The sequence below is a fragment of the Mastigoproctus giganteus genome, chromosome 7 (genome assembly GCF_048544385.1).
Source record: "Mastigoproctus giganteus isolate SK-2022 chromosome 7, ASM4854438v1, whole genome shotgun sequence".
In the NCBI taxonomy this organism is placed as follows: Eukaryota; Metazoa; Arthropoda; class Arachnida; order Uropygi; family Thelyphonidae; genus Mastigoproctus; species Mastigoproctus giganteus.
The window spans coordinates 92,367,796-92,380,315 of NC_143581.1; the positions used below are offsets into that span (position 1 = coordinate 92,367,796).

Below are 12,520 nucleotides of genomic sequence, written 5' to 3' on the forward strand. Positions count from 1 at the left end.
AGTAGGCAAGTCTGCCATGTGTGCAGTTTGTTCACAACACTTCTAATGGCCCGGCACTCTCCAGAAGGGACATTTTGTTGCTTTAGTGGCTATATAGGTTGATTCGTACTACTGGTTCTTTGCAAGTATGCTGTGTTCTGTTCTCGATATCTTTTAACTAGTGCACCCACTGGCCAGTTGTATGCAAGGATTAGATTTAAGTCATCAGGAGAGCATGTGAGCACAAATGACGGATGTGAAGGATGCCTTGTTTTCAGCTGTCTTACTTCTGTGTGTGAACTCCGAATCCTTGAGATAACAGGGCCTTTAAGTCATTCACCTGCGTGTTCGGGGCGAGCCTAGTAACAAAGACTTTCTCTCGGGTTCTGACGGCTGTAATATTGAACCTCCTTGCCAATTGGCCATCTGTTGGGAGGTTTGTATGCGCTGTATCTACATTAAAATTATATTTTGTAGAGGGATGAGTTATTATTCCGGATCTGGCTATTGTGTACATTTGTTTTGGAAGATGCTCGTACATTGGCAGCCTTCGTGAGCCTCTGATTCTGCTCTCTCCCATGAGTCTTCTGGGATAAGCTTTCCTTGAGTTCCCGTTTGAAGTTATTTCCGCATATGTGAGCCTGGGATACTTTTCAGGGCATACCTCATCACCGGAGAATAAGTGCTAGATAGGTCCCGTGGTAAGGGAAATGGGAAGGCTCGGATAGAGGCCTTTGATCCTTGGTGCATATATTCTACCAGGGGCTGTTGCTCGTGATTATCTATCACCGATGGTTGCTGGATAAATCCTCTAGTTTCTCTGATAGGCTGTGACGGGAGGAATATTTAATACGGCATCTTTTGGTCTATGTCTCAGCATTAAACTGGTGCAGCATTAATAGCCGAGAAGGGGACATGTGCCTGGGAATCCTGTTCTCTTCACGTCCAGGCTCTGAGGTTTGAGGCACTCGCGGTATTGTTTGGTAATTTGGCTTATCCCTGGCATCATACAGCTCTTCAGGTCAGTCATCTGGCATCTTAGTGAGCAAATTTCCTGTTTTATTTCTTCGTTCTGTGCGCAGAGTTCTTGGTTGATAAGGAGAAGGATGGATAAGCACTCGAAAATTCGGGAATTTTTCTTCTAAATTATGCTTGTATTCTTGGACCTGGATTGCAAGAGGTTTAAGGAATTCCTCAAATACTTCATCTGTTAGGCTTTTGAGCATGTTTCATGTCACTGAGAAAGGCGGTGTTCGCCTGATTAGCCATATCCTTAGGTGGATTTTCCTGTGGGCTGAGAGGGAGATTTGCATGAAGACAGTCCTCGGGACAAGTATCACAACCAAGGACGTTTAAAATATCAGAATCGGGTAGAGTTCCTGCGTTTGCGTGTTTCCCATTACCATCCTTTAGATTTGTTCGTTCATGGCCACAATTTTCATGGTCTTTCTCGTCTTGTCTATTATTTTCTGAATTATTACTTCTTTCGTTGTTTCCCAAGTCACTGTGTTGTGCATCAGCGGTGGGGTGAGAGATCAGCATAGCCACTTCGTCCGAGAACCTCCAATCAGGCTTCTGATTGGAGGTTCTCGCAACTCCTGTCTGGTTACTATTTAAGCACCATTTTCCCAGGAACCCTTTCCTGTTATTGAGCGAGAGGCTTGAGTATCCTGAGCATAACCTGAGTTCTTGTTTTGGATCCGCATCGACAAGAGTTTTTATCCCCAGGAATTCAGTTTCTTTGTCGTTTCTGAGAACATGGGGAAGGCCCTGTGAAGGCCTTCCCATGCTCTCAGAAAGGAGGTCAAGGGGGGATACAGCCTGTTGATACTTGTAGTGCTGCTGCTGCTGTCGATGTCATTATACAAGCCGGAGTCATTTTTAATAACATCAACAGTTGTATCTGCAGGATTGGGTTCCTGGTGCTGATGATGGACAAACGATGGAACGATACGGTAGCGCCGTATGTTACTATCCGTACAAAGACGGCTGAACGAAGAAGGTGGAATGTAAAATTAAAATTTCGCCGTAATCATCGATAAAATATTTAAAATATTCGGGGACTCGTCGTGGCGATTTTGTTGCCGGGGGAGCGAAATCATGACGTAGGGGCCTTCGTCGATTGCTTGCCTGACTCGTGTAGTTTGCGTAACTCAATAACGACCTCTAATTATATCCTTTCGCGCCAATATTATCTCGCTCATCATCTCGTGGCTGTTCGGAATTATTACTAAATTATGCTAATCTAAATCTGGTTTCGTTATCTTAAAAGATGTATCGAATAACGTTTACCCCACTTAACGTACAAACTAATGATTATCGACATCCCATATTACACTGCAATTGCGCTAATAACCAGTTGGAGAGTATTGCCCCTTTTTAAATGTATCGAATACAAACTTGTGTCTGAAGAAAGTAGACGAAGTTAAGCCTAATGTCAGAAGCCTTCTTTCCATCACTCTTCCACTGTACAGAATAACCTAAAAACGACTATTTTCCCTCGGCTACATATTTCAGTATACTTTTTCCATTTCTGTCCGCGTGCTGTCATTTTTCTTTCTCTTTCCACTCCCCACGGAAAAAGGGCGGCTTAGATTTCATACAACAAACGTCAAATCCGTTTATCTCATCTGCATCTCACCAGGACCACGCCAGTCTCCTATGGAAAAAGGACTCGAATCCCTCCCCGCAAATGGCTGCATTATACAGCGGATCGTCAAGATCTAGAATGTAGTCTCCTGCTCGTGCCATTAAGGATACCGAGATGCGGTAGGGGGAAGTAAATATCGCGACAGCCCCAAGGGATAGCAGGCTTTCTCCACTCCACTACATCAGCTTACTTCTCTTCCTCATCTTTAAGTAGTCCGCTATCACTGAAGAGACCGGACTGAGGGAGTGGCATCAGAGCACCGAAGGGTACTTTCCCCTCAATATTAACCCCCCCTACGAAAAAGGGATAGTTATATCCCCAAATACGTAAGTGTACTTTAAATGTATTTATTCCTGCGAGTAATGCAACTTGATTCTTCCATCTTTCTATCCTCCGAGCTTCTTTCGCTCGTGATTGGCGGGTCATCGAGGCATCTACGGATGACTCAGTCACTGGATGAGGGGTTGGCAGTAATATGACAGACGAGACAACCGTGGCACGTGAAAGGCAGCCGATCTTTGCGCAGTTCTGATAGAAAATCTTTGGCTGATCTTCTTTAAGGACAAAGCCATTTATTTTCTAGCGACTCTCACGCATCGGGAGGGGTTTTTTCGAAGTCACCACGGCGAAGCGAGTCGCTTATGACGTTACGCGCCTCTCCGTTTAATTCCCTGAAGGAAATCCCTTCCGTGTTATGGCAGCCACTTTTGATTCTCCGTTTATTGACATTTTGACGTTTACGACCGACCGGATTTACTTCGGCGGAGTAATAACTTAACTTTGTGGGTGGTTGTTAAAGGGGAGAGAGGGAGGGTAGAAGGGTTGGGTTAACGGAAACGTGTGGTCCGTATTAAATGTCTTACTATAATCAGTGTTTTGCTAGATGAGAAACGAGCCATTTTCTCGAAGAAGTGCCCAGTTTTAATTGTAAGGGCCAGCTTTATATTATTTTCAATATTTTAGTGCCTAGGCGTAGTAAATTCCAACCCACCCTCACCATTACCGATTATAGTTCAATGGTTTGTCGGTAGATGGCGGCACCAGTCAATCGGCATTTGGACCCGCATCTCTCTTTTGTTTAAAATTTTAATCAGAACTTAATTTTGTTTTAACAACCGGTTCCTTCACTTCTTATTCCATTGGGAGATACTATACGGGTCCAAAGTCATATCTCTCTGGTTAGGAACGAGGCGAGACTTTTTTCTTCTTTTTTTCTCTCCTGCAAATCAAGTTGATGAACTGGTTATTCAGTTAAAGCAAGAAGAGGCTTTTTATAGTAAAACTGCGTCTTTTTTTTTGCTGTATAAAACGATTAATATTAAGCAACAGAGACAAAATTGGTTGCCCACAATGAAACAAGTGAACAAGGCTCTCAGATTGTGCATGGTTTTAATTTTCTTATGTACAACTTCAGATTTAAAACTTTATTGATAAATGCTTATTTACAAATAACGTACAAGAAATTTATATTACAAAACAGACTTCGTTTAAATGTGTTCAAGATATTCGAAATAATCCACATTGGGCGGATATGAATCTCCACCTAAAAGTACTGGAGGCTCCTCACATTTCACGTATACAAAATAATAATTCCGGGTCTAAGCTTGAACCCTTTGCTGCTTCAATGTGCGTTTCCGATTCCGAACCTAGCGAGGTCGTATTCCATTTTGAAGTAGGGTTAGCGAGGAGATCTTCTGTAATGAAGACTATCTGAAACCAAACAAATGCGCCGAATTATTTTGAGCCACCGCTGCAGTGTTTAAAATTGAAAGAGAGATCAGCAAATAAAGAATTTCTAATATAAAACACGCAAATTATTGATAGATATTCTGTACACAGTTTCTCCGATTATTTCCTTTGATGCAAATCAGAGAAATGTTTATACAAATAATTTTGGGGTACAGAAACGCCCCAAACTTTGTAAAATTCCCTTTAATTTTCCATTTAAAACCATCGTGGGTTCCCCCATCCCATGACAAACTATTTGTTTCATCTGCGTACTTGGTATCACAAAGATAGTGAACATTGGTCATTTACATTTCTTTCTGAAAACTGGATTGTTTAGGCACACTCTGTATTCGTTAAGGAGTGCGCAGAGATTTGATTCTAAAGTGAAAATTTAGTCTGTGTGAACAATTTCAGGATTTTCTGGACCTACATTTTAAATATAGTATGCCTTAATGTCGATTAAACATTTTGGAAATGTTGGCGATTAACACCTTAGCATATTGCCATCAACGATACAGGCCTTGTGGGCAACCTTCATCTAGGATACCTCATGAGATTGTGTACCTTAGGAAGAGCGTTTAGCCTGAATACTCTTCTCTGGATGGTCTTCTCAGGTGGACTGGTAAGAAGCAGATCTCCATTGTGCAGCACTGACTCAATAGAAGATGGTTGTATATGTTGTAATACACTACAGTTTCTCGACTTGTTAAATTGACATACCCAACCTACGAAAGTAGCAGTTGCCATGATGGCTTGGCGTATTAGAAATAAATAAAAAGCATATACTTATGACTACAATGAAACCAGCTGTCTAATGTTGATCTCCAGCTACCACAGCAAGAAATTTATTGTCCAAAACTTGTCTGGATCTTGCACTTGCTAACACCAATATTACAGAACGGTCTTGGAGTTATCTCCAGACTCGTTCTGCTACGCTTATGTTTATTATTTACATCTTTGTCTGGTAGGCGTAGTAAAGTGCAAAAGATTTCTATCAGCATTAATTCTTATTTTTAAATTTTGAGGAATAATCGCACAACAGCTGAATTCGGACCGGTATTTGTGTGACCTTTTCACTAGCAATGACCTCGGGAATTGCCTAAATTAACACAAAGTCGTGGATAGTCCTGCATGTTTCTTTTTATTTCGAGAAAATTCACAGGCAACCTACCCCTTTCGGTAATTTACTGCATGATCACCAAATGTAAAATGTCTTAAGAGGTTAATGCACTGTGAAGATACTTTCTGTACTTTCCACACAGAGGTGATTGAGTTTTCTTAAATGATTAGTCGATACGTGTAATGAACTTCCTGTGAATCAGAAGCTACGTACTCCCCGACCAACTTAAGTTTTCCTCAGCGTGTTCAGGTCAGAAGACTCCAATAAAGGATAGGCAAATACTTTTGATGATTACTGACATAAAATTCAGCTATTATTTTTCCCCCGAAGTTCTCTATTAAAAACGTGACCTTGAGACACAGATAAAGTGGATCGGACTATAAACACACAAATTAACTGCTCACCTGCTCAATTTCTCTTTACTAGTAGCAGCAGATCTCATGACTCGGATGGCATTTGCAGCTGTGGCCACGAAGGCGTCTCAATAGTGACGTTGTGGTTTTTGGACCACCCTAACAATCCCCTTCTGTCCCACACGCTCATTAAATCAGGGTGAGGACGCTGAAGCATCTTAAAAGATCCGGAATCGGTTCCATTGCTGCATACATTTAGAGAGTAACAGTCCCAATAGCGGCTGAGGATGTCCACATTCCGTTGTCTCCTGTACAGAAAAGAAAAGTACATTTATTCTCTGAAAGTGACTAAGTTTTACACACAATGAATTGCTTCATTTATGCAAAATAGAAATAATTCACCACCTTCTACGTTTATGACTTTGTATTTATAATATTGGAACTTTCATTTAGATAATACAATCTCATTTGTCAAAGAATCCAACTAATTTATGGATGTCAAATGAAAATGTAGAGTGGGAACCAAAAGGGAGGACAAATCAACCAATGTTGGCCATAATCATGTTGATTGGGAACAAACCCAATGGGAATCCCTCCTCCTCGTATAACATTTGGTCAATATCCCCTTAAGTCAGGTACGTTTCCCCTAAAATTCACTTAGCTACCACGAGTCACCGCATGGACCAGAACAAATTTGTTGAGCGCTGCATTAGTCTGACCAAGAGACTCATAAAAACTCTTTCCAGTTGAAGTGTTCGAGAGTTGTGAAACAAAAAAGGCCAAGGACAGCCAGAGAAATAATGAAGTGCGCCTGGAATCGTGGATTATAAGTTAATACGAGTATTCAGAGATCTCATTTCCTCTGTGGACAGACGTTGTACGGCTGTAATAAAATCCCAACCCTTTTCCATCATATTTTTTTCATTACCGCTCATGCAAATGTTCACTAGCACGCAATATTCATGCGTATCATCCCAAAACTTTAAGAGTTCAATAAGTTTCGTGTCTATGACCGACTATAAATAAATAATACCCTTTCAATATTACTACGCTTCCGAAATAAAGAAAACTCAATTTCCCTCCCAAGATGGGATGGTTTTCTCTAGCTTAGCATAACATACGATCGTGTATTCTTATATTTTATTTATTCTCATTTTATAAATGTAATAAACTTGCATCCTCTCTTAATATTAATAATAATAAGAAGATTCTTTATTAACTTAAAAGTTATTATTTATGCGCTGCCTTAAAAATAAATTTGCTAAATTTTACTCTTATTTTTCCGGAAGGATGGACGATAAAAACAATATTTATAATTCTTAAGAGTCGATCAGACGTCTTCTTATTTATTATTATTATTTATTTAATTTTTTCGACGATTCAAAAATATCAATATTGAAAGTGTGACTGGTGCTGCCATCTGTTGTACACCATAAGAAACAAAATTCAGCAAATGTTATATAGCGCAGACAACCCTTACTGAAGTCTTACATTGTTTTTTCTTGAACGGGGTAATTTTCAGGAACACGTGTTAAGCAAATTAATTTATAAACGCGAACTTATTATGCACAAAAAACTTTACATAAATCAATTTGTTTATAAATGTAGTTTGGCTTTGATTCTTACTTGCAGATTTTCGGGTCAGGAACCCCGTACACTCGAATTTCCGAACATCCCGCATCTTCCATCAGTTTCACAGAATACCAGAGAGTCGAGGGCTCTCTCCCCTCCATCGTGTACCTGAAAGTACAAGTAAATCTTTGACAAAATACAAAGCAACGAACATTTCAAAACGAAACCATTGTAGTTATATTTCATTGTACAGATTTGCGCGTTTTTGAGTTATAAAATAACGTGCAGTGGCACTAACTACGTGGCCTTGTATGTAAATGAAGACTTTCCTCATATAATTTCAATTAACAAAACCATAGGACTCTAAGCAAAAATATCGTGTTGGAAGGCGTAAGATGGCCAAAATCCGCGAATTCAAGACCTTATAATTTGGGGGCTGCGAAGGTGCATCCAATTAACGCTCTTAGAAGATTCGGAGCCTGACGGTTAGCTAATTACGTTAAAGAAAACGGAGAGGCCCATATCTTATAAGCCAGTTTGTAGATCTTGCCAGTTAAGATTGTAACAATACGCCATTGGACTGACATCAAATTCTTTGGGACAGTACGCTGTATCCTACTCCAATTCCACTGATGATCTCAATATTTACCATTCATCCAATGACATGGTGTTTCTCCTGAAAAGCAATGACAGTCCCCCTACTAAAAGTTTTCAGTATCCAAGATGGTGGTAACCAAATAGAAGAAAAGTTGTTTCACAAAGCATAACACCAAGCAGTTTATTGAATGAAAAACTGTCCATATTCCTCAATAGGGCAGGCCATCAAAAATGTAGATAGATAACGAAAAGCACATCGAGACCAAATATCCTCCGTATACATCCAAAGAGCCAAGCACCTAAAAGTAAACGCAAAGTAAAAAAAAGTAAAAAATCGGAAGAGCGCTTAAGGTTAAGAAGCAACAGCAACTAGTGGAAAATAGCCAGTGTTCAGATTCTAATGGAACATTTAGTGATAATAGCGGGTGAAATAGATGTAATTCCCATGAGGACTGATATCATGAAGAGTGCATTTAAGGTAAAGGAAACGATCTACTAACATCTGACTGTTTATAACGCGGTAAGAGAGAAGTAAGGTTACGCGTCCCTTAATTATAAGTCTTAAAATATTCACTTGTACTTACGCAAAGAAACAGACTTGCATTTTAAATTGTCCATATTTTTTAGAATTTTAAAAAGGTAAATGAAGAAAATGACGACCAGTCTCAATTCTAAAGAGGCTAAATTGTTGGTGGAAGGATGGTGTAAAGAACTCAGGCTAAACGCTTGATGATTGGAAATGTCATTTTCAGATGTATCATCATTCGCACTATTTCCATCATCGTGGAGAGTTTGGAGAATTCCAAAGGAAGCGCATCATCCTGACCGTCTCTACCAACTATCAAACATGATAAATCAGTAATGATTTGGGCAGCAATATCTTAACATTTTTAGGTCCTATGGTCTATTATTATTAGACCATAGGATCACTCATAATATTAATTATATTGATATTCCGAGTGATCAGGTTCATCCCATAGTGCAGACATTGTTTTCCACAAACGATGTCATGTGGTAAACTAATAATGCTCCAATGTACACACACCTAGATTCTCCAATATTGGATTGAGAAGCATGAAACTGAGCTAAGCATTTCCCATGGCCTGCACAATCAACAAGCTTAAACGTTAATTTAGCTACCATGGGCATATTTAGAGAGTAGGGTGATAAGCAGGTATCCTCCCCTTCAATCACCCAAGGAGCTTGAAACGTTCCATAAAGAATGGTCTAATATTCTTCTTAAGACAGTTCAAGATTTATTTGAATCTATTCCACGTAGAATGCAAGCTGTTTTAAAAGGGAATGGTGGCCCTTTCTTTATTTGAGCCACTTTTTTTCTTCCCATACATTCTACTATTAATTCATTAGCTAGAATATAATCTAGCTGAATCTACTATTTGGCGAAATTGGTCTCCCTGTTCATCCCTTAACAAGGCTACAGATATAAAAGAAACATACTCGATTTTCGGGGTGCCTCGATGGCACGGAAGGTGTCCTTTTCGGAGCGGTTTTGAAACCACTCATTTTTAAAGTTGAGTGTCTTAAGTGATAGTCTTAAATTTTCTTGCATCTTTTGTCAAGGGGCTGTTGGTTCAGTACAGTTACTTAATCGTAGTAAAGCGAAGAAGTGGGGCAGTGATTTCAAAGTAATTGGACTAGTATCAACGCTGCTTACCCTATAACTGCGCCATTTTCCCGAAGGCTGTTCAGGGCATTTTGTTCCCCCTTCCTGCTGAACCGAAAGAACCGGGTCTGACTGTGGTGTCTCCTCAGATCACCCAGACGAACATACAGATTAGTGATCACATCCACATTCCTCACGTTGAACACGAACCAGTTTTCTGCAGGATAAGGACCTGTGATCAGTTTCATTGGCTTCTTCAGGTACAGCCTAAATCTGAAGGGAACAATGTATTAAATTTCTTTCTAAAAACAAGAATGATCTAGAAATTAATTTATAATATTACATTAAAAGGTACTTCAACCACATACGCATGCAAATTTCTATAGTTTGCTTTACCAAATATAGTTAGAAATTAAACTACAATGAGTACCCTTAGGTTTGATAAGGAATCTCAGTAAAATTTGCATATAGACGATGTGAAATATACCACGTGGTGCTTAAATCAGATTTTATTTAAGGGTTGTCCCCACTCACCATTTAACCTTATAACATTTAAGTACCAGGGTAAGTTCCTTCATTACCTGGCAACGTCACCAGTGCGTGCTGTGGTTTTCTTTCCTACGTCGGTCTCGTATCCACGCGAAGGAGAAAATCCCAACCTGAAGACGCAGGATGCTGAGTCGATTTGGCTTCCAAGTTTTCTTCCTAACAGTGTTCCTGTTTCAAAGAAAAGGTGAAGAATATTGTAATTAAGAAAACGCTTCTGGACTCAATGATACGTTATTTATAAGAGGCAATATTCCAAATGTGCTAACACGAGTCAGACCAAGCGAGTAGAATGGATATGAAACACCCTCACACTGTAAAGCACGTTCTCTTGCTGCAACCTACTGAGAGCAGCGCATTTCTTTCATGGGATTATAAAACATATCTTAATGTGAACGATTATCTTGATTCTCCTGAGATTTTATTATCTCAGGAGAATCAAGAAGCTCGTTTAGCGATTTACAAACCAACTTAGTGAAGCACTTCTGAATCTCAAGATTCAGAAGTGCTTGCAGCCTTTTCTTTCTGCTTGTGAGTACCGCTTGCTTAAACTTTAGAAAATGTAATAACTCTGGAAACGTAAAGTAGGTTAGAATAAAACTATAGAGAAGTTAAGAAGCGTGGTTTAAGTCACTATTTAATTTTTAAGTTCGACTCTCCGAAAAATAAAACTGATAAATCGTGCTTTTGAGGAATCGCTGCAAGACGATAGACAATGGCATTTGAAGGAATGAAAATTGATTTGAAAAATAATCTGAATTTTGTATATTAGAAGAATGTGGTGTACTGTTTTCGGCTATGTCTAATTTTCACAATGGACATTGTGGAATAAGTTAGAGTCGCCAACTTAAGCTTCCAACAGAATCTCAAATGGACCTTACTGATGAACTGCAATATGTTTATAGATTTTTTTTTTTTTTTTTACCTGGCAAGCAACTGCCTTTCTTTGCAGATATCTGGATGGTTTACGATACTCGAACACACACGATATTGAAGGAAAAGACTTTCTTTCGATTCCCGTTTGAGCTTTTTCCACGCCCTCTGTGGCAGAGGTAGCCTGCTCAAGCGAGAATTTCATGGATTTTAACTCCAAAAATGGGTTTTCATCCCTGAAAAACTGATCTACACTGGATCAAAATTTCGTTTCTTTGATTTCCTTGCAGATCCTTCTACAAGGATCCTTTTACAATCCCTCTTCAGCATCTAGCAATAGTCAGGCATCACGTTGAAATTCTACCTTCCCTGGTAGCACATCTCCATGTCTTTAATGTCCTGGTGAAACCTCTCATCCTGTTCTTCACTAACACTTCCCAGATTTTCTGCGAAGTAGTCGAAGTTGGAATGCTGCAATGTTGGAATGGTCAAGGTACTTGACCATCATGTTGCAATCCAGCTTCTTGAAGTTCTAAGATATTTTCAACTATATTCTTGTGGCCTGGATCCCTGTTATCCTTAAGAAGTTCTCAACAACAGACCTGAAGCTAACTAATACCTGTTTTATTATTCATAGTTCCCTCAAAATCGCGGTCTCTCATCAGTTTCTGAATTTGAAGTCCAACAAAAATATTTTGTTTTAACTTCTCTTAGTAATCGATGGGAATTTAGTACAAAGGTAGTTGAAGCAGGGACCTTCCTGAGGTAGTTTCCTGCTTCGGTGGGCCTACCTCAGGAGGTGGAAGGGTGGGAACAGGACAGTTTAGGGTCTACCAGTGTTTTATTAACTGTTATTTGATCCAGTTACAAACTGCACACCTTTGGGCGACCTTGACATCCCAGTGCTTACCCCTTGTTTGACTGTTGCACTCACACAAAAAAACAAGATATTTTTTGTGTAGTCAGATTGCTGTTCAAGTAGCATGCCTATCACTTTAAAGTCAGCAGAGGCCAAGTAACCATGTTCTTCATACGTTTGTCAACAGTTTCTTCAAGTCCTCATGTTTCATTCAAACGCAGAGAGTGAGCTACTGGAAGTGATCCATATTTATTTCTATCGTGGAACAATACACCTTCAAGACTTTTCTTTAATGAGTGGATAAAGTCTCCACTGTGTAATATTGCAAATAATCCTAAATATTTCATTAATTCATATATATGAAAAACATAGAATGGTTCTCAGAAGAGTAGGGGACTAATTCTTTGTGTCTGCACCATGTAAAAAACGATCACGTTCTAGACGACTATTTGCCTTAAGTGTTAAAAGCAAGGGGTCCTGCAGATTCCTTTGGTAAATTTAAATCTCTTACCTGATTAGTGAGTTCAAGCTCTGAAAACAGTTAAGGGGTGGACTCAATCTCAAGGAGTATAGACTTCTCTGCTGCTACATTGTCCAATATAAGTGAAGGGTACGGAAT

General features: G+C 39.5%; 1 protein-coding gene across 1 annotated transcript in view; it reads right to left on the reverse strand.

Annotated features, from left to right (window-relative positions):
* Positions 1 to 4,136: 4,136 nt before the first annotated feature.
* Positions 4,137 to 12,520, reverse strand: part of LOC150083075 (alpha-N-acetylgalactosaminide alpha-2,6-sialyltransferase 3-like) — a 37,427-nt gene continuing 29,043 nt past the window's right edge. The window contains exons 4-8 of the mRNA XM_090377016.1: positions 10,205 to 10,340; positions 9,675 to 9,896; positions 7,457 to 7,570; positions 5,882 to 6,138; positions 4,137 to 4,339 (exon numbers count right to left, since the gene is read on the reverse strand). Coding sequence (XP_090233142.1) covers positions 5,916 to 6,138; positions 7,457 to 7,570; positions 9,675 to 9,896; positions 10,205 to 10,340 — 695 coding nt within the window. The 3' untranslated portion in view covers positions 4,137 to 4,339; positions 5,882 to 5,915. The remainder of the gene's footprint in view (positions 4,340 to 5,881; positions 6,139 to 7,456; positions 7,571 to 9,674; positions 9,897 to 10,204; positions 10,341 to 12,520) is intronic.